This window comes from Ambystoma mexicanum, chromosome 4p (assembly GCF_040938575.1).
Source record: "Ambystoma mexicanum isolate Mex_15411 chromosome 4p, UKY_AmexF1_1, whole genome shotgun sequence".
NCBI classification, from domain to species: Eukaryota; Metazoa; Chordata; class Amphibia; order Caudata; family Ambystomatidae; genus Ambystoma; species Ambystoma mexicanum.
In genome coordinates, this window is record NC_090927.1 from 471,647,814 (window position 1) to 471,668,529 (window position 20,716).

At 44.2% G+C, this 20,716-nt stretch overlaps 1 protein-coding gene across 3 annotated transcripts in view; it reads right to left on the reverse strand.

The window, feature by feature from the left end:
- The window catches only part of ASAP2 (ArfGAP with SH3 domain, ankyrin repeat and PH domain 2), a 2,176,645-nt gene that overhangs the window by 859,497 nt on the left and 1,296,432 nt on the right, over positions 1 to 20,716 (reverse strand). For all 3 annotated transcript variants that reach the window (XM_069606005.1, XM_069606004.1, XM_069606003.1), the window contains exons 18-19: positions 13,477 to 13,562; positions 2,301 to 2,416 (exon numbers count right to left, since the gene is read on the reverse strand). In XM_069606005.1, coding sequence (XP_069462106.1) covers positions 2,301 to 2,416; positions 13,477 to 13,562 — 202 coding nt within the window. The remainder of the gene's footprint in view (positions 1 to 2,300; positions 2,417 to 13,476; positions 13,563 to 20,716) is intronic.

Consider the following 20,716-nt stretch of genomic DNA (forward strand, 5'->3'; position numbering starts at 1 on the left):
CATCTCTGAGCACTGGCAGTCGACTCTTGATTGTGCGACCTCTTCTCCTGCTACTAACTCCCTGGCTTGCTCAATCTAATTGTTGGTTAGTCAAGGTAAGGGCAGGTCACCTATTAACTATTTCTGATCTCAAATTTTCTATCTATTTTGAACAAATGTACGCAGTAGTCTAATGTTCATTCATCTCAATGACTACCATTGTCTAATGTTTCAAGTGTTTTGATATCGATATATAGCACATTTCATCAGTATCCATTGTAATAGAATCGCATCTTTCTCGGACCATGTCTATATGTATGTTTCATTTTGATAAATGCAAGTACATTCAAAGGACGAGTAACACGTTTAGATTTGCGTTATATCAATCAATTCTGTATGAAAGTTATCCCAGTGTATATTTGACTACTCTATACAGGTTTTGCTTCTTTGACCAAAATAAACATTGCATAGAAAGCTGTGACATAATTCCATCAATCTCATGCATACAGTACCATTTTATTTGTGATTATTTATAGTTTTTTTATACAGATCTTATAGATTTTTCAAGAATGCCTGCTTGTATGGTTTTGGGTTGCCCTTCTAGGAGCCATGTCAAAAGTCAGGGCACAGTCCTGCATATAATCCCGAAGGATAATGATTTAATAAGAAGATGGGTTCGATATTGTGGTTTTGCGGTGGATGAGATTTAAAGTAGAGTACAGAATGTCTTGTAGGACCTGAGGGCCAATCGATTCCACATCTGCAGCCTGCACTTTACAGACGATATGTACGACCAATCGAAGTACACAAAAATGCGTCGACCCTGAATGTTTTGTAAAATGCTTCCAAATGCAATTCTAACTCTATTGATGCACACGCTGCCTCAGCTGAGTCCCGGATGATCTGGCAGTGGGGTACTGAAAAGGTAACTACATGAACGGATTGGTGCTTTCGGTGTAAATGTGCCTTAAAGTTTGCATATTTACCAGATTGTATTACATTTTAACTATACCACATTTTACTATACATCTGTCCCTGGTTTGTGAAGCCTCAAATGAAGTAATTGTGACCATAGTAAACAATGCCATAGTGCCCTTCAAAAGAAGCATAATGTTTTCGTAATCGGTAGCTTGACTGGTCCATTCTTTTAGGAAAGCATACTGACGGAAGCACAGACCCTCGCAAGTGACAAAACCAACGACACGTCCAGTATACCAATGGTGAGCCCTACAGCCTTGCAGAAGTTCATATTCGACAGTTGGATCCACATTAGGGCCATACATGTTAAACATAACCACCTCTATACCAGAAACCACACTGTTCAACAATGCATACCTCCCCAGAGGATCAATGCATGAGGCCCTAGGCACATATAACAGTGACTTGTGTATTAATATCATGTTTCCACGACTTTGCGTGGAGTACTCTGTATAATAGCGCTGTGTGCCCCAGCTTTTGGCGAACCCAACACAGCCTGTGGCTAGCGCATGCATCTCCTGCAGAAAGAGGATGCAAGCATTATGGTGTTCAGCGTACAGCTGCAGTTTTTGCATTTTGACGTGATTGCCCAGCCCTCTGATGTTCCAGCTCATGCACCTAAGTGTATTATCTGCCATCAAACCATTGTAAATAGTGCACCCTGCAGCAGTAACTAGTGAAAACCTTGTAAAATATATTTTAGTGAGCAATTGTCCCGGGGTCGCCAAAGTCACATGAGCCAAACATTTTTATTTCAACCCAACACCTCCCCCACGCCCTTCGAAATCAGAGGGGCGATAGCCCGGAAACCATGTAACCAATACCTCAGGAACCTTCGCATGGGGGGGGCTGCTCGCGGCTTGCAGCCCGGTCCGTAGCACAGCGGGACATAATGTAACAATACTTTAGTGCACTAAAGATTGGAAGTAGAATCATCGTTGGGGGAGAATGGCAGTCAGTACCCAATACCGGATAAAGGGATGCATGCGATGAGGCAAGGATTCAGGATGAGTCGGAAATCATATGTTATTTTGAGTTTTAGCTAGCACTGGAGTGTGCAGAGGTTTTACTAGTGTCTGTACCCATTAATGGCCACATAATCGCTTCTTTATAATGCAACATTTTAACAGAAACTACTAATCCACCGTCCTTTGCTGGTTTTGTAATGGCGTCTGATTTTGTTACATTTTGTGGCGAGCATTGGTTCTCTACCTGGCTGATACATATTCATGTGCATGTGTCCTGCATACACAAAATTCATTTTTGGAGAATTATTTAATAGTATTTGATTACATATTTCACACATCTACATCGATGTTCCATAAAATGCAAGGGATTCTTACCTATTTCAATGGAAGCCTTTCCTCTGAGAAGCAACTTGAGGCATTCAGCATTATCCGTTAAGCAACAGTAGTGTAATGCTGTGCTACCTTTAACAGTCTGCTTATCAAGATTACCACTATTTAGGAAAAATAAAAAACATGTCAAATCAAAAACAAAACTGGAAATACATACATCTATTACAGTAAATATCAAATGGTTGATGAGCTAGAAGCCAATAAAAAATTCATATCCCTTCATCATTATCCAAAAAGAGTTAAACAACCACACTACTCGCCCATTACCAAAGGAGAACTTAATCACCAGTAATGTTCTTCTATGGATACTTCTTCGGCAGATTCCTCATCAGACAAATACCCATTCCAGCATCAGCTGCTCAGAAACATTTTCGATAGGGGGCATAGTATGACTCGACATTGACTCCTTTTGACTATCGAGCTCGACTCCGAATGTGACATTGGACGCATATATTCTACGTCAATATGCCCCGTACATTAGTGCCCCCACCCAAGATCAGCTGCCACGGAGGAAGAATTGATAGGATTCGATAATAGCCCAAACCATTTTTTGTGAGAAAACCATACTGAAAGTCACTGACTGACAGTACTACAAGCAAGGCACCAAACTGTGCCCAACACCTAATCATCACCTTGTCCCATTAGACAAGGACAACCAAATAGATCACTTTCATAGCAATGATGGAGGGGAAGGTCATGAGGAACCTACGGGAGAATAATCCATAGAAAGAACAGTAATTTCTCCTTCAATGGATCGCATTCTCCCCCAAAACAGTACAAAGTGTGGAGTGCAGAGGTGGGATGCAAGCCCTCAGACAAGGAAGCACTGCAACACTGCTCTGCCTAAACGAGCGTCCGCACCATATCCAAGCAGTAATGCTTGGTGAACGTGTGGAGGAACAACCATATATCCATGCTCGACATATTTCCTTTACTGGCACACCATTACGTAATGCAGACGATGCTGCCACGCCCCTGGAGGAATGTGCCCTGATGTCTGGTGGTAGATCTTTACCTGCTCTCTGAAAACATTTGCGATGCAGAGTTTTCCACCCAGACATGGTCTGATTGGACACATCCAGTCGCTTTCTGGACAGAGAAAGTCACAAAGAGGTGGTCATCATGCCTAAATTCCACTGTCCTAGCCGCATAAAAGGGTCCAGTCTGTGCTGCCTCTGGTCATCTTCAGAAAGTTAGGGAGGATAAAACACTGGCAAATCCATGCTCTGGGACATTTGGAATTCAGAAACCACTTTAGGCAAGAAGTTAGGATGCACTTTGAGTGAAGCTTTCTCCTTGGAGACTCGCAGGAAAGGTGGCTTGCAGGATAGGGCGTGCAGCTCACTTACACCTCTTGCTGAAAACATGATTGCAACCGAAGGAGAAATTACTTACCATCATTTTCTTTCAATGGATTCTTCTCCCGCAGATTCCTCATCAGATATTCCATCCAGCTCTGCTGCTTTGGAAAAATGTTCAACAGGGGGCGTAGTGGACCTCGGCTCGGCCGTCGATTCGTCTTGCTCGGCATCAGATCATCGGCTCTGGACGTGTCATCAGGCACTGTGTATATACTTCGTCACTAAGCCCCACACCTCAGTTTGCCCTCCCCCCAATCCCCCAAGCACATCATGCTGCATAGGAAAATGGATAAAAATGGGCTAATAAGCCCTGAAAAAATGAAAGAACCATAAACCTCCGAAGGAGGAAGAATTAGCAGTAGACAATAACAAAGTAGCGTAAGAATTATTATTTTTTTTAAACATGTGGCAGGAAGGGCAGAAAACGATCACTGAGGACCATCACAAAGTAAACATTAGAGAAGATGTGCACCAAACACCGACTTTCTGAGCCAGAATGGATGGTAGGGGAGATGAGGAATCTGCAGAAGAAGAATCCATATAAAGAACATTATGGTAATTTCTTCTTCAATGGATTGCCTTTCTCCTGCAGATTCCTCATCTGATAGACTCTCAAAGCAGTAGATGACGGAGGAGGGCCGAAAGTTAGAATAAGAAATTTTGCAACACTGCCCTGCCAAAACGCGCATCAGATGTACGAGCCACATCTAGACTGTAGTGCTTAGCGAAGGGATGACCATGTCGCTGGGAGACAAATATCGCTAACAGGGAGTCCCCTCTGTAATGCTGTTGACCCTGAGACTTCCCTAGTCGAATGAGCTCAGATGCCTGCTGGTAATTCATTTCCGGCGGACTGGTAGCATTCCGCTATACAGAAAATGATCCAGCGGGACAACGTTTGCTTAGTTATGGCCAGGCCCTTACGGGCTAAAGAAAAAGCCAAGAAAAGCTGGTCAGATCTTCTGAACTCAGACGTCCTCGCAATGTAATAACTTAGCGCCTCTTTTGGGATCTAGGCGATGAAATCGCTGCTCCTCCTTAGAAGGATGCAGAGGAGGATAGAAGACCGGGAGGTCGACGGATTTCCATAGGTGGAACTTGGAGACAACTTTGGGAAGGAGGACAGGCCTTACCCTGAGTGAGACCATCTCCCGAAAAATATTCAGAGGGAGGGTGACTTACAGCATAAGGCCTGCAGCTCACTCAACCATCTCGGGGAAGTAATAGCCACCAAATACAAGTCTTATAGGACACGTATGTATAGGTTCAAAAGGAGCCGCAATCAGAAATGTTGCTACCAGATTAAGGTCCCAATCCGGGACAACAAAGGGAGTTGGCAGGAACTTATTTACAAGGCCTTTCAGGAATTGTGCCATTACCTGGATCGTAAGCAATGAACCTTGATCTGGGTATCTCAATATCCTTTGACTGTGGTGACCTGAAGGCCTGCAGAGGCCAGTGACAGAATCAACTCCATCACTGTAGTGATGGGGCAAGAGATAGGGTCAATCTCGCATTCCCTGCACCACGCACAAAGATCTTGTAGACGGTCTGCGTGCAGCCAGCAACACCTCAAGCACTTCCTCAGATAGGTCTTAGTCATACCACATCCTCTCAAGAGCCACACATGTGGGTTGAGTGATTCTGGGTTCGGGTGGAATATCCAACCTTCCTACTGGGTTAGGAGATCTGGCCGCTGAGGCATACGGTGAGGTGGACAGATCCAAGAGGTCGGAGCACCACATTTTCCTCGCCCAGTCCGGGGCGATCAAATTCATGGTGTCTCGAAACCTCTTCAACCTCCAGAGAACCCATGGAATGATGGGAATCAGAGAGAAAGCATAATGGAGAGGGAAGGTCCAATCCACCAGAAACACGCCCCCCCCAGTGCACTATTCGCTGGGAATTCCCTCGAGCAAAACGGTCTACACTTACGGTTAGATTTTGTTACAAACAGATCCACTGCTGTGGTACCCAGAGAGAGAAGACGACCTCTAGGGCTACCAGACACACTTCCCACTCGTGTGAGACCATGCAAACTGTTCTCTGTGCCCGCCAGATGGACTCTAGAGACTGAGATCCTGTTCTCCAGTAACCAGAACCATAGCATCATCGGAGATTGGCAGACATTGCCACTGTTCTAATTTAGTGCATAGCACTCCTGCAAGTATCTCGTAGTTTAATGTGCGCATGAGTTGTGTTTTTCTCGCAACCTGTACCCCCAGGTATTTCACGTGGATAGGGCTCCACAATAGCCCATGGAGCTTGGCAGGTTTTGAAGTAGCTTCTGTGAGGGGAAATATCTTGGATTTAGCCGAGTTTAATTTAAGGCCAGAGAACTCCCCGAATAGTTTAACAGCATGTAGTGTTTTCCCCAGGTTACAGTCAGGATTTCTCAAATATAACATCATATCATCATATATGGCGATAATCTCTGTCTTGTCAACCAGTGGGATCCCGAATGTGCTGCATCTCGCTCTTAGTAGGTCAGCCAGCAGTTCTATTACCAAAGCAAACCGGAGGGGCTATAGGGGAAAACCCTGACGAGTGCCACCCATCGAATTTAATGTAGCCGATAAGGTCCCATTGATGCACACTCTGGCATACGGCTGTGTATACAGTATTCCAACCAACTTTATAAAATTGGGTCCAAACCCATAGTTGTGTAAAACCATAAATAAGAACGGCCAGTAGACAGTATACAAGGGCTTCTGCATATCTAATGCCAGTGCCACCCCTTGCATGTCCTTTGGGATTGATGCTAGTATATCGAAGCACCGACGGATGTTTGTCGCTGTGGACCTGCCCGGTATGAAGCCCACCTGGTCCTCATGGACCATGTGTGGCATCAGGGGGGGGTTAGGCCTGTAGCACAGGATCTTTGCGAAAATGTTTGCGTCAGTGTTTATTAACGAGAGCGGTCTGTACGAACCACAATCCTCTGGAGCTTTCCCAGGCTTGAGCAACAGCATTATAATTGCTTTGCGAGTGGTCTCGGGCAGCATGCCTGTATCCAGGGCTTCGGTCCAGAGTGCATGCAGTCTGGGTACTAGGGTTCCCACAAATTCTTTATAAACCTCAGCCCCAAGGCCATCAGTGCCCAGTGCTTTACCGTTGGGCAGTGCTTTGATGTCTTCTGCTATCTCAGCTAGTGTGATTGGGTTTTCTAACTCGTCTTTCGCCCCGGCGGATAGAAGCGTTGTGAGTAGGTTTGCTAGATTGCTATCTATCTCCTCCTCTGTGTCCTTGCTTTGGGTGAGGGGGGTATAGTTGGGAGTAGAAATCATAAGAGACTCTCTTTCTCCCTGATCTGTGACCATCTTCCCGTCTGGTTGTGTTATACAGGGGATAACAGTGCTGCCCCGTTCCCCTCTCACCATTTTTTGCTAGGAGCCTGCCAGGTCGTTCCTGTTCGCCATATTGCCTAGCAGCTGCAGGTCTGTCGAAGTAGCGGATCTCTCGGTCCTCTGACGCTCTATACTTCTCCATTTGGTTCTTGATTTTTAATTTAGTTTGTGGACTGGGTTCTAAAGTGTATTGGTCCTGCAGTTTAGCAATTCCCTCTTCACCTGTCTTTAATTCTCTGCGAATATATTCGAGTACCCCGAATTCCGTAGACAATGCTACGCCCCTTATATACACTTTAAAAACCTGCCATAGTGTCGCATGGGTTCTCACTGTACCCTCGTTATGTTCGAAGTATTCACTGATGTGGTGTGTCAAACTCCTTCTACAAACCTCCATGGGGGTCTTTGTGGTGAGACTTTAGGGATATGCATTGTTACCTGAATTGGGGAGTGGTCTGATAATGTTCTGGGGTGTATTGTGGCCTAATTTACCCAGCCCAGCCCAGCTCCCCCTCACCCCCGAGACAACAGCCAAATATCAATCCTCGAGTGCATGTCATGCACCGAGTAAAATGTGTAGCCACGCTGTGTGCCTTTCAGAGAGCGCCACACATCCCGGAGTCCCAGGTCTGTTATGTGAGTATGTATCATGTGGGCTGCTTTAGTGAGTGCCCTGGGGCTATCAGATGTGCGGTCCAGACGTGCATCAAGAATAGTGTTGAAATCGCCTCTGCAAATGATATGGGCAGAAGGGTATTTGGCACACTTTTTGAACAGTTTGGCGTAAAACATTGGGTCATCAATATTCGGGCCATATAAATTTAAGAGTAGCACCACTTCTTCAGCTAGTTGCCCATGTACCAGTACATAGCGTCCCTCGGGGTCACCCTCTGTTTTATGATGCGCGAACGATAGTGACTTATGTATTAATGTTAATACACTGTGCGCCCTGCTGTAATATGTCATGTAGAAGCGGTAATTACCCCATCCGGGTGCTATCTTTTCAGCTTGATGACCTAATAGATGGGTCTCCTGGAGATACACGATGCAAGGCCCCAGTCTGTTAATATATGCCATTATTTTCCTCCTTTTAACCAGACCCCCAAGCCCTCGAACATTCCAGTTTAGTAAAGTAATTTCGTTCAGATCCTTCTTAGCCATGAATGGCAGTTTCTCTCCTCAAACAGTCTGCATATAAATGTGCCTTAAGAATCTTGTATGCCCTTTGGACTTGTATCTGTGCATTTTCAACTTTAACACCCCAACTGCCTGACCCCGCCTCCTCCCTCAACCAAATAGTTCCCGAACTTCAACTATGTCATTCCCCCCATATCCCACTCCTGCAAGTGGTCTATATAAAAATTGCACCTGCATCTGGGGGCTTCTGCGGTGGCTGCCAAGGCCAAAGACCATTACTTGTCTGCCCATTCATTACATAATACGTTAGTTATTTGGACACATAATAAAATGGGGGCGTCCACCTTACAAACATATTTAACATGCTATATTTGAAAGTTTTCTAGTCGGGATGCAACCTCCCGGGTGTTCGCGCTGCTCGTCATTTCTGTTCTATATCCCTTTCAGGCTTGTTTATGTTGCGGTGACTTGTTGCTGCGGTCTTCCATGGTGGTTGGCATTTGTTTCGGTTGCACCGGGATGTTTGCCTCCACAAAGCTGGCTGCCCCCTCCGGAAAGGTGAATAAGTAGGTCTTCTTGTTGTGTTGGATTCGGAGTCTGGCCGGGTACAACATTGCATATGGAACATTTTCGCTCACGTAGCATCCTCTTGACCCCCATGAAGGAACGCTGTTCTTGCTGGACTGTGAGCGTGTATTTTGGGAAGATCCTAATTACATTGGAGCCTAGTCTCAGGTGCCCAGGGTCAAACTGTTCTAGTAGCAGCAGTCAATTCTTTGTTTAACGAGTTGAAAAGGCGGTTGCAGATGTAAAAAGATAATGTTCGACGAAAGGTGCGACCAACCCAGAAGGTAAGTAAAGGATTTAAAACACCTTTAGTAGTACCCAACGAAACGGAAGGCCTGGCGGAACAATGTACCTTGAAAGTGAAAAGTGGAAAAGGCTCCTGCAATGGCGGTAGTTCCTGGCAGTTCCTGCAGTTCGGGAGATCCAGCAGAGGAAGAGAGGCTCTCGTCGTGGAGGAAGGTGCGAGTTACTGCACTGCCCAGGGATGAAGCCAGTCGCGGTGCTGCCAAAATGACATAAAAGGTTGCGCTCTTTTAAATCGCAGTCGTGGTGGACGGGTGCCTGGCTATCCGGTCTCTTAGTGCTTGGCACTGGCGATTCGACCAAGGCAGGTCCTGGAAGGTGATTGCCGAACTGGTTGGCCCCACCAGCTCAAGGGAAGAAGACTCTTGCAGAGGAACATCTTCTCAAGCCGTTGGAGAAAAGTGGTGAGGATCTGCAGCAGGGCTTCACCAGTGGTTCAGTCGTTGCAGATGTCTTCAGCTTCTCTCCTCTTCAGTTTCTTAGTTCCAGTGGCGACGTCTTGTCCTCCAGTCTTCAGGACCCTGCTTTTATGCAGAAAATCCCCCATTCATACAGCCTAGCTGTCACTCACAGTGGGGTGGCTATCCTGGCGGGATAACCCCCCAGCCTATCAGGGCAGAGTGCGACCTGGGTTGTCTAGGTAACCCTGTCCAGGGTGCCTATTCCCCCTCCCACACATCCCGTCTACCCCAGACTCAGGGGAGCCGAAAGGAGGACTTCTGTGCAGAAGCCCGCCAAAAGGACGAACAAAGGATCCCTGACCCGGGTTAGGATTTCAGAGAAAGAAATATTATCAAAGATCTGGCGATAAAAACCTACCGGAGTAAAGTTATTAATATAAACCGGCGGTATGTTAGAGGCTGTCAGTAAAAGTGGTAGCCTCCAACAATGGGAAAATCCCATAGGGAAATATTCACAGTCGAATATTTACAGTAGTAACCACTGCCACCAGCCAGAAACTTTGGGGAGAGGGACTGTACGGTACCCTCTCGAAAATGAACAACAGGGAAAAACTATGAACCATTTCCAGTAATTCCATAGTAAGATGGGTTGTACTGGTTTTGTTCATAATTATTGACTAGTAAAGTCAATGGGGACTTTACATGCCCTGGGAGACAGTAGTCCGTCCCACGGTATGGAGTCTATGTTTGGGGGTCACTATGACACCCCTGTGGCACTGAGGGTGCTGGGTGACACACGTCAAAAATGATGATTCCTATGATGGTGAGAAAAACCCCATAGGCCATAAGCACACAAGATAGCCTAAAACACACATCAGCAATCTGTCTAGGAGTGGGAAAAAAGTCTCGCTCTTAGCAGGAGAAATAAATAAACCCTTCAAATCCAGCAAAGCTGCTGGGGGACTCTATAGGCAAGGGAAATTAGCCCTAGAAGACAATTCTCCCTAACAGCAAGCTTTCCCCACTTGTAATCCCCCATGAGGTAATTGACATTCTTGCCACTTCTGCTTTAATTGCTTAGTATTTTCAATTAGAATGTTTGTGCTTTCTTTCATTAAGTATTCAGTATTCAAAATTAATGGAATTCAACTTTCCTTTATTAATTGTCAGAAATTCAACATTTTGCAGCTTCTGCTTTAACAGTTCGGTATTCAAAATCATTAATATTTAATGACTTTCCTTTACGGAGCGCCCTGGGGTAAGCATTTACATTTAGCCAACTCACCGGTTGTATTCAGCTGCTCTGACTTGCGGTCAGCTGATGCAGCAGGTCTTCAGTCTCCTGTTCGCCATCTCTCCTACAACCGTGTACCTTCAGTGGATTGCATGTCGGTCCCCGTGGGGCTCCGACAGCTCCATAGATCTTCCACAACCTCTCACTGACACGCTGTATGTTGAACAGGGAGCCTGTCTCCTCTTCAGCTGGGCCACTCGTTGACACGCTGCTTCACACTGCGTGTACTCTGCAAGTTGCTGGGCCTTCACCCTTTGTGACAGGTTCTTCTGACGTTGTTCTTCCCGTGGCTGCTCTGGTACCATGGGCCGCTTCAGCTTCATCAGCTATGCCTCATGCACATCATTCAACTTCATCTCCTTCCTGCTCTCACTTCACCTGTGCCTCATCTTGGGATCAGGTGCGTAGGTCTATAACTAGATGATTCCATATGATTTAAATTAATCAAATAACAGAATGAACTATTAATGAACCTTTAACAATGAAAAAGATATATTTTGTTTTCTTAATTTTGGAAGCACCCCCAAAGCTCGCCGTTTCCCTATGTATGAAAGTCCACCCCAACTCCCACCAGTTTTAACCCCTTAACCTCGACCCCATATATATATTTTTACCCCAAAAAATGTTATTTTTCATTGTTTTGGATTCATTATGAATTCATTTGTTATTTTGGATTAGTTTAAATCACTGTATACCCAACTAGGCCACACCTTTTGTTCAACAGTACTTTGAATGTTCATTGCCTCTGGGACCCTTCTTCCTCGTCCCAGTACCATATGTAAACAAAGTCCATATTAGATAATGCGCTATTAGTTTGTGCAGTTTTACCTTTAGCTAGTTTAGACTGTTTTAGGTGCTGAAAGTTATTAGAAACAAGAGAGGTTGTAAAAAAGGTCTTTGCTTTAACTTTGTAGTGAGGACATCAATTTAAGGTGGAATTGGGATAATTCAAAGGTTTCATTTTTTGTTCTTGAACCCATGAAGCAACAACATTATCCTGTCCAGATGATTTCCGACAGGTTCATGGAGTATTTTTATGGGAGGGACTTACACACCGATAACATGCCATTAGATATTTATAAATGATTTGACTTGCATCCTCAGAAGATGAATACCTCATCTCTCATAGCGGAGTCAACACTTCGCCTTGATAGCCGTCACATCCCATGTTATCCTCCCACCTGATACCACCCCCAGGGTTAGGACCAGGTAACGGCTGCCTTGCCCTAGCCACATTGGAGGAGACTTTAGGTTGGGGTTTTGTGATGACACTGCAGGATTCATCACACGGCCCCCATGACTGGTGTAGGGTGTGAGAAATCCCTAAAGTGGTGTTGGTGCCGCTACTGCTCCTGATGGGATGGAGGAGGTGTAGCTTGTGTGGATTCCCCCCCCCCCCCTCTAACGGTTGCAGGTCTTTCAAAACTCTGTTGTCCATGCTTCCCAGGTGCTTGTCCTATTCCTCTTTGGCTAAAGGTACCGTAGTAGCTAAAGGGTCTGCCCATCCAATTCTGTGGTGCAGATTGGGTCGCTTGTTGCGGACTGCCGCTCAAAGATTTCGCTGCTGCCTTAAAGGATTGTAGCTTCTCCAGGTTGTCATAAGCCGTGGGTCCAAAAGGATTTAGTCAGTCAAAAGGCACATCAAACAATCTCAGCTGGACGTCCGGTGCAGAAGGGGGTGAAAAACCTGGGCTCTTGGAAACAATGTTTGTTGGTGTCCCTTTCATCCTTTGTGGACATGGTAGGTTCCTATTTTTTCCTTGGTTCCATTGTCAAAACTATTGGGTCCGCCTTCTAGAATACATCAATTATTTTTCATTTGAACTCTTCCCACTGTTGTGCAGAAGCAAACTTAGATGGTAAGTGTACCTGATATCTGTCAGGTGAGGTATCAGTCGATGAGGAGTGCCTGTGATGCCCCCTCTTCGTGTTTGAGGAAGACGAGTCACTGAGTGTGATCATTTACAGTATCCTTTAATCCCTTTTGCTGCCTGTCTGGAGATCTCGTAATCCTTCAGAACTCCTACCGTTGGAAGATTCTCTTCAAAGGCGTGGTAGTTGGCAGAGAGTTTGAAGGCATACAGCTTCGAGGTGATTGACTGACATGACCCACAATCTAGGACTTCGTGTACGTTGCTAAAGCACCCAAAACAAACAGTGGGGATCGGAAAGCGACATTTTGTCTTTGCATCTATTAAAAACCAAAGTTTCGGGTTGACCTTTTATTAAAAAGTAAAAGATTTGTTACTGCGTCATAACATTTTTTCGAAGATATGATCAAATATTCTGTGTTGCGTGCTGAGCATGCAGAAAAAAAGATCTGAGATCATGGGGCACAGCGTGAGCTATATACAGCAACGCAGAGATCCTGTTCAGTAATGAGGAAGAAGCGGGCTGAGAGAGCTCAACACCAATATAACACACAGCGCGTCTGCTGACAAAAAGGTTTTGAGAGCACTGAAGCAGGAAGACGATAACTAAAATGACCAATCTGTGCAATATTAGAATGTATGATTAATAATTATACGTGAGCTGTAAAGTAACAGGTACATTTTTCTTCCTTTGCCTATTTCTTCATCATCTTGATTTTCACGGTTTTAAGTATCACTATTCCAACAATTACATGGCTTCTGCCCTTGAATGAAATGGAAAAGCGTTTAAAAAAGATGAACTAAAAGGTGTGCACATGGAGTATGAGAGAATATTTTTAAACAGGCAAACATTGAGCAGGTCACTTTCATACATACTCACCTATTTTGCACAAGGAAATCAACTATATGAAGCGAGGTTCTATCAACTGATCTTACAGCAAGATGTAGTGCTGTTTCACCTTGTTCCTAAGTAATATAAAAAAAAAACATTAGTTAGCTACACTTTGTCCTTTAGAAATGTTTTATATTTGAAATGTACTGTCCAATGGAATCGGTTATAAAAAACCTAACTCCAAAATTATGCAAACAATATGCATTAACAATGTTAATAAATTCAGTTTTCTAGAATAACCCTAGCATTTCTGTGTCCATTTGGGAGCTACAAATATTCCAGCCTTAGACCTTTTTCTTGGAAGGTCTTCTCAGTACTATTATATGTATATGTATTATCTACGTATTTGTGGGGTACTATAAATCATTTACTAATAATAACAATTCAAAAAACAAACAAATATGAATCATTCTGATAACACTTAAGAACATAAAAGTCAGTAAACAAGATTGTTATAATGTCAAAATATGAAACCTGTACATAAAGTCCCTATGTACGAAACAAAAAGATTTTAATTCTCTTAAAAAATTCAGTATGGCTGGAGCCAATTGTATGGCAACAGGACATTTATTCCGAAAAAAATAAAAGCTGCACAAGGCAACGCCTGGTTTTAGGTCTGTTCTTTGTCAGGCTTTAGAATTTCAAAAGTCATATTTGCCTTGCTATACGATTCCAACTTACACGCAAGCAGGAAGAGATTAGAAGCCAAATAGGAGGTCTAACTAAAAACAATTCGCTTTCTAGGTGATACAACACAATTTAAATGAGATAAAAGCAAACATACATTCCCGACAGGAAATCCAAACAGAAACATTTGGCTAACACATCCAGTGAGACTCCTGGGGCCACTGCAAGTCAGAGATCCTCAGCCAGGTTGTAGCATTCCGAGATGCAGACAATGATCCACCTTGATACAATCTGTTTAGTCACAGCCCTGCCAGCACGAGCACAGAAAAAACCACAAAAAGCTGGCAATCTTTCCGGACGTCCCTTAGATGGGACGCAATAGCTGAGAGCCTGCACAAGATCTAGCTGATGGAACCGCTCTTCCCTCTTGGAAGGTTGAGGTGGAAGAAAAAAGAAAGGAAAATATATCTTCTGAGAGAGGTGAAAGTCAGAAACATCCTTAAATAGGAATAGTGGCCAACTTCGCTTTTGGAAACGCCTAGTAGGTAGGTTTAACAGACAACGACTGGAGCATGTTAAGGATTTCAATCAGGCGATACACCTTGGTCTTAGCCTAGTATGTAGTGCACAATTGGAATGCTTTCTCTTTATAGTCTACTAATTCAATTTGAGATGGCACACAACCCATCTCACACCCCCTTTTTCAAATACCCCGGGTCTCAATGGACCATTAACCAGGCTGGTTGGTGAAAATGCTATATTTATTTTTAAATTGCAAAGAAAATCATACAAATTTTAATATTGGGCTGCACTCACCAAGGGGGTGATAATTACAATGGAAACTGAAGCAATACACGTGGTTAACCTTTTACAAGAACATATCTAAAACAAAAATGAATAGGAACACTTTTTCTCTTCGGGTAGATAGCACCTGAGTTAATATTTCCCCCTGCAATGCTCTCCCAAACCCCTATGAATGGAATGGATAGAAAGAATCAGCAGGGAGTCAGGGATGTTGTGCAGCAAACCGAATCAAAATCCGACCTTCCCTCATAAGAAAAGAGGCAAAAAAGGATTTTAAAGCCCTTTGCAATGGCATAAAATGACACTCGGAAATTGACAAATAAATGATTAATGTGCAGTTAAATCTATGAGGCAAATATGATTTCTCACGATAGCAGGAATACATAAACACTGGCAATCACAAGGCAAGTTCTCAACAAAAGGCATATGGTTCAAAAACAAGTTGAAAGTAAGAACATTATGCAGCCAAATCACACGATGTAAAGTTGCATTTTTTTCCTCAATTGCTGTTTCAAATGACAAACGGTTTCCATGAAAAACGGGTGAAATAGTCTGATTTGGAATGCTGTTTTTGGGCTGGGGGATAGATGCACATCACAAGGACAATATAGGAATAAAGGATGGTTGAAACTGAAGATTTGGAAGAACTTTGCAAGATAAAAAGAGGCTTGATTTTGGCAAAATGAAGCCGTAAAAGAGAAAAACTTAAGCTAAATTATCTAGGGTAGATAGCACTGCCTATTTAAGTCGGCCGCATTAACCTGCTCCACGCAGCGTTTCTCTTTGCGTGGAAATTAATTAAATTAATCAAAATATTGCTAAGGAGTTAAAAAAATGGGGTGAATGAAAGAATGGCGCTAACACTAGGAAATCACAGACAATATGCATAAAGAATTCTGACAGTTGGACAAATTACCAAGGCATGGATAGGATTGCTTAAAGAGTGGAATAAAGACAAAAAGATGAAGAAGAGATAGGCTATATGTTTCTAAGGGATGGGAAATACTCACAGGATGGCAGAGGTACAGCGGGCATGCAGCTAGTGGGCATCAAGCCGGTCTGGTCTCAGGATGCCCCCTCAATAAGGGTACCACAGTTTTTCCCTTCGTTAATGGGATTCTAGTGGGATTTTCTGAATCTAAGTCTTGCTGGGATAGGGCCAGCTTTGCTTTGGCCTTGCAGTGGAATCTGGAATCTGGCAAGATGGATGTAGAAGATCAGGAACGCAGCGCTGGAAATTCAGGAGAGAAGTCTGTCTAAAGTTCTGTCAGCCACCCTTTATATAAAGCGTGGTGACATCATGGAATTATATGGTAGGGCAGGCTTAGGCAGAGTAGGCCCCTAAACTACTGTATTGGTCAGGGGTGATTGTTACTGCCTTCCTGTCAATTGATTGGACTTTTAGAAACCTGACATCCGCTTTATGATGTGGGTGACTATGCATAGGATCATGCCACAGTTACTTTAGCTAAAATCATTTTTCAAATAACTCGCACATTTACGCAATTTTGGCATCTTTACAAATTACCTAGGCAGATTACATATTTCACGCTGAGCATGGCAGTCCAACTCTGCAGTTTATCAGACTTTGTTTCGCCCTTCTACCAGTTTTTCGCACTTTTTAGTAAGAAATATATTACTTAAAATTCTATAAATTTATGTGTGTGTGCATATTATCATAGGGCATATCTTTGTTAATTTTTAACATTCCATCATACGTCCTTTCCCCATGATTCACATGTTTCTGGCGTTTTTCATGCTATTGACAGACAAGATATCTTATTTGAAAACCACGGAAATTACATTTAAACTGTACAACTTTTTACATTTTTTGCAAAGTCCTGTTGCAAAGATAAAAGTCTTAACATTTTATTAATAACATAGTCCTTGGAGACAAATGGGGCGGGCCTTTGTCCTTCACTTGGCCCATTTTTTTTTATCAGCTACCACCAACTGTCATTTCAGCCCAGGGTGGGGATGGGGGTTTCCCAGTTTGATTGAATGTTTATTGCCACTTCTCCACTTCACTGGTCGGTGTCCCAGAATTTCAATTACAAGAGGCCTCAGCACAGACTAAAGTCTGCCTAGGTAGCAATTATCACCCATGTGTGCCCTAGAATTTACTGTAAGGGGCCTTCTGTTAGCAACCCCCAAGCAGAAACCTGTTTGGGGCTGATTCCCCCATGTAGCCAATGCAATTTAAATTCTTATTTTTTTCTGAATCAGAAGAAAGCCTGTTGAATAAAACCTCCCATATATGTTTTACAGCGCAAACCCCTTTACATTGCTAGATAAGGGCAGGGTATTATCCAACAAAGACTCTTAAACAGGTATTTTTCTTATTTGCAAAAGTACATCCCAACATGAATACCAACATGACTGGGACCATAGGATCTACTACTGATCCGACTGATATTGTACTCCTGTATAAATTATTTTTTACGTTAACTGTAACCTTGCCTAGTGTAACTATTTGCCTAATTATGTGACATTCCTCTAATTATGATTGTTTATATGTAACCTAATGTTCAAGATATGTGCCCGGTTGCCCCTGGGCCTGGCTGCGCTATACAAATAAAACAAATACAAATACATTTAAAACATGTGGTGACTGCTGGCATTTTTCATTCAAATTCGGTTTTTCTCTTCCATCTGAATTCCCACATTGTTCTGTAGCCATAGTTAGTTTCTTGTATACAGCAATTTGTTTGAAACACAGATGCCCTAAAATTGACATAGGCCAGAGAGCTGGGGTTGGTTTGAAGCATTGATCTTTTTTCACATTTTGTGACTCAAATGTCAAGCGTTTTCTGCGGCTGAAAGTGAAGTTTCTTTTGATTTTTGTTTTTCAGATTTGGCTGACACAGCCTGTCATGCAGGGATCATGCTTTCTTCTGCTGAAGCACAACGTGAATATGGGTGGGCATGGTAGGACCTTTTTGATAAAAGAAATGTGATGTGGAATAGATGAAAATAGCGTCAGAGCAGCATCCTTTTCGGTGCAAAATATTCCCTTTTCAATGGGAACTTTTAGCAAGCAGCAGAGCAGTGCTGCTTTGATTTGCTTCTTTTGGGTGCACCCAAGAACACACTGGCACCTTTCTCGGTGTACCCCTTGTTCCAACTCACCAGGTGGTGTTTGGCAAGATGGGGCCGCCATCCTTTTGTCGCTGTAAAATGCAGTTTTGATGCAATGGTGCTCCAAGGAGCCAGCGCAGCCATTTTGCTGTTGACTGCAGAAGCACAGTTATGGATGGGGATTCTGCTGAGTGGCTCAAAGTATCCCACAAGCTCACTCATCCATCTATAATAGGAACTTTGTTAAAACAGAGCTGTGCTCAAAGGATTCCTGAATTGATCCAGGGGAAGGGAATACAACCCTGGTCAGAAGGAGTGCTTTAAAGAACCTTTAAGTTTGAATTGAGGAACTGTTTTGTTGAACTAAAGTTAACCATATTTCCCTTGTATCATTTTGTTGTGTGTATTAGTGTGAGGGGTCAAGGTGATGTTCCTAGAAACCATCACTTTATTAAGAGTGTGTAAATGGAGCAGCAATGAGGAAAGTCAAACAGGAGTTGGTTACACTCTTTGCACAAGCCCCACAAAAATTGCAGAATGGTAGGGACTTTGAAAAAAGAGCCTTGCACAAGGATTATTTTAAAGACAGATGGTCGCTAGGTACCCCTACAGAGTTCCAGGCCTAAGGAAGTAGAGAATCCAGAACTGAGGAGGTAGGAGCGGGTTCAGAAACCTCTCCTGACAGCAAGCTGAGAATTTACACCACCTGCAGGCATAAATGGGCTTGGTGTCAGGTCTCTGAGCTGAAGGGAGTACAAATAGGGTGTTCTCCGACCAATCTCAATTCTTTTATCTCGGCAGCCAAGCGTGAAGGTGCAGACTGCTGAGATTCAGATGGATGGCACTCCTCTTTGACTGGGAGAGAAATCTACTCGAACTGGGACGCACCAGGGAGGGCAGATGGACATCTCCAAAAACTCCTGACATCTCATTCTCCAGGCCCAGTCCAGCGCAATTAATAACAAGTATTACTCACCGGAGGGACTAACATACTCCTAGTCCATAGTCCACTTTCCTTCATTCTGTATGGGTGTCGCTCGCGAGTGACAGGAACAGAGCCTCTTTCTACCAGAAAAATATATTTCCCCTTTACATTTTTTTAAATTTACGGCGTGTGGCACCGCCGCCCGGGGTTCGTGGGCTCCCCTAACGCCGCCCACCGGCACCACACCTCAGTCCCCTTTTGATGCGTCGGCTGGATTATATTTTAACAACTGGTCTTATTATAGGGGGATGGATGGTGGGACGTATGGAGGAAAGGGGAGTATGGACTAGGAGCACATTAGTCACTCTGGTGATTAACACTTAATTACTCCTACGTCCCATCCCCTTTCCTCCATCCTGTATTGGCGATTACAAATGACAACACCCTGGGGAGGAGAGCCTGACCTTCTAGGCAAATAGATTACGCAGCACCGCTTGGCCAAATGCTGCATCACTCTTGGCACTGGTATCCAAGCAGTAGTGCTTGCAAAAAGCCAAAGGCGTGGCCCATGTTGCCGCCCTGCTGATCACCTCAGGGAACATGGTGCTGGAAGGCGACTGTGGTCGCCTTAGCTCTTACTGCATGTGCATTCATGCCCTGCGGCGGATCCTTCCGTTGCACCTTGTATGCCTCCTGGATCACTGCTGATATTGATCGAGCTGTGGATGCCTTGGAGGCCTGCAGCACAGGCCTAGAGCCTCTGCTAGTTACAAACAGTGGGTTCGTATTGCGGATGCCCTTTGTTGTCTAGATAGAATCTCAACTCCCTCCTGACATCCAGGCAGTGGAGCGTTTTCTCTGCATCTTCCTTGGGGTGCGGGAAGACTGTGGGGAGCACAATCTCCTCGTTGATATGGAAGGATGAAACCACCTTTCGGAAGAAATTTGGGGGGTGTGCGGAGTACAACCTTGTCTTTGTGAAATCTAGTGTATGGCTCAGAGGCGACTAACGCCTGGATCTCGCTTACTGTGTGAACTGAAGTAAGCACAACCAGTCTTTAGCGTGACCACTTCTAGGGTGCAGTGACAATGAACAATAGTGCCAGAGTGATTCTGTCACTCTCTTGCAGCTGTTAGCGTATAAAGGGTACAAGGTAGACAGCTAAATTACGATACTGTCTCCAGGAGGTTCTTTATTTGGGGCAATTGATATCTGTTACGCTCACCTGGTCTCTGCGGAGGCGTTGGGGCACGGATGCAGCCCTCCCTGATCTTGAATCGCCCCCTTCAGGCCTCTCCCTCGGTAGAAAAGCTGCGAGCGATGGTGAGTGGTGATACTGCTCCTGTGAATTATGGAAGGTAAGCTCTCCGTCCTGCTACTTCTGGCAGGGGCGCGTTGAATGGGATCTAGTTTCTTCACTGATTCCCTGATAAGGATTAGTCCAGTCCAGCTGAAACTATGCTTCTCCTTATGATTGGTAAGTGTCTCTTGAGCTCTTGTGATTCTGTTTAATGTCTTTATATGTTGCTCCTTATGCCCGCAATAATGTCGCTCTTCTGTTTTCTTCCCTTAGATGGAAATGCGGACTCAATGCCGCTGTGAGACTCGAGACAGGGCAGGATGGAAGATTGCCAGCAACGTTTGACAGCATGTAAGTGATGGTTTAAGGAAAAGCGCGAAGTATGGCGAAGCACAACCTTAAACTGACTGTTTTATCGATGTCTAAACTTGTCTTCTGTTTTTGCTAGCAGGCGCTGCTGTCGATGATGGAGCGTGTCGTGCTGCGGTGCCAA